Consider the following 301-nt stretch of genomic DNA (forward strand, 5'->3'; position numbering starts at 1 on the left):
AGGGCAGAGCCTGGCACGGGTGATAAGGCTCCACGCTGGACGTCCATGCAGCCCGGCTGGGCTCTGCCGTGGAGCCACCGCGATGCTGTCACCCGCTGTCCCCAAGGGGCTCAATGCTGGTGCCACCAAAGCCACTGATGAAGGGGTGCCATCTCCACAGACACCCCCCCCGCCGTCAGCATGGCAAACCGGGGACCATCATACGGGCTGAGCCGGGAGGTGCAGCAGAAAATCGACCGCCAGTACGACCCCGAGCTGGAGCAGGTCCTGGTGCGGTGGATCCTGGCGCAGTGCGGCGGGG

The 301-nt window shown here is 67.1% G+C and overlaps 1 protein-coding gene across 1 annotated transcript in view; it reads left to right on the plus strand.

Annotated features, from left to right (window-relative positions):
- Positions 1 to 171: 171 nt before the first annotated feature.
- Positions 172 to 301, plus strand: part of LOC104543782 (transgelin-2-like) — a gene marked incomplete at its 3' end in the record, with an annotated part of 752 nt that continues 622 nt past the window's right edge. Inside the window, exon 1 of the mRNA XM_010188464.1 lies at positions 172 to 290. Coding sequence (XP_010186766.1) covers positions 181 to 290 — 110 coding nt within the window. The remainder of the gene's footprint in view (positions 291 to 301) is intronic.

The sequence above is a fragment of the Mesitornis unicolor genome, unplaced genomic scaffold, assembly GCF_000695765.1.
Source record: "Mesitornis unicolor isolate BGI_N332 unplaced genomic scaffold, ASM69576v1 scaffold38117, whole genome shotgun sequence".
Taxonomy (NCBI): domain Eukaryota; kingdom Metazoa; phylum Chordata; class Aves; order Mesitornithiformes; family Mesitornithidae; genus Mesitornis; species Mesitornis unicolor.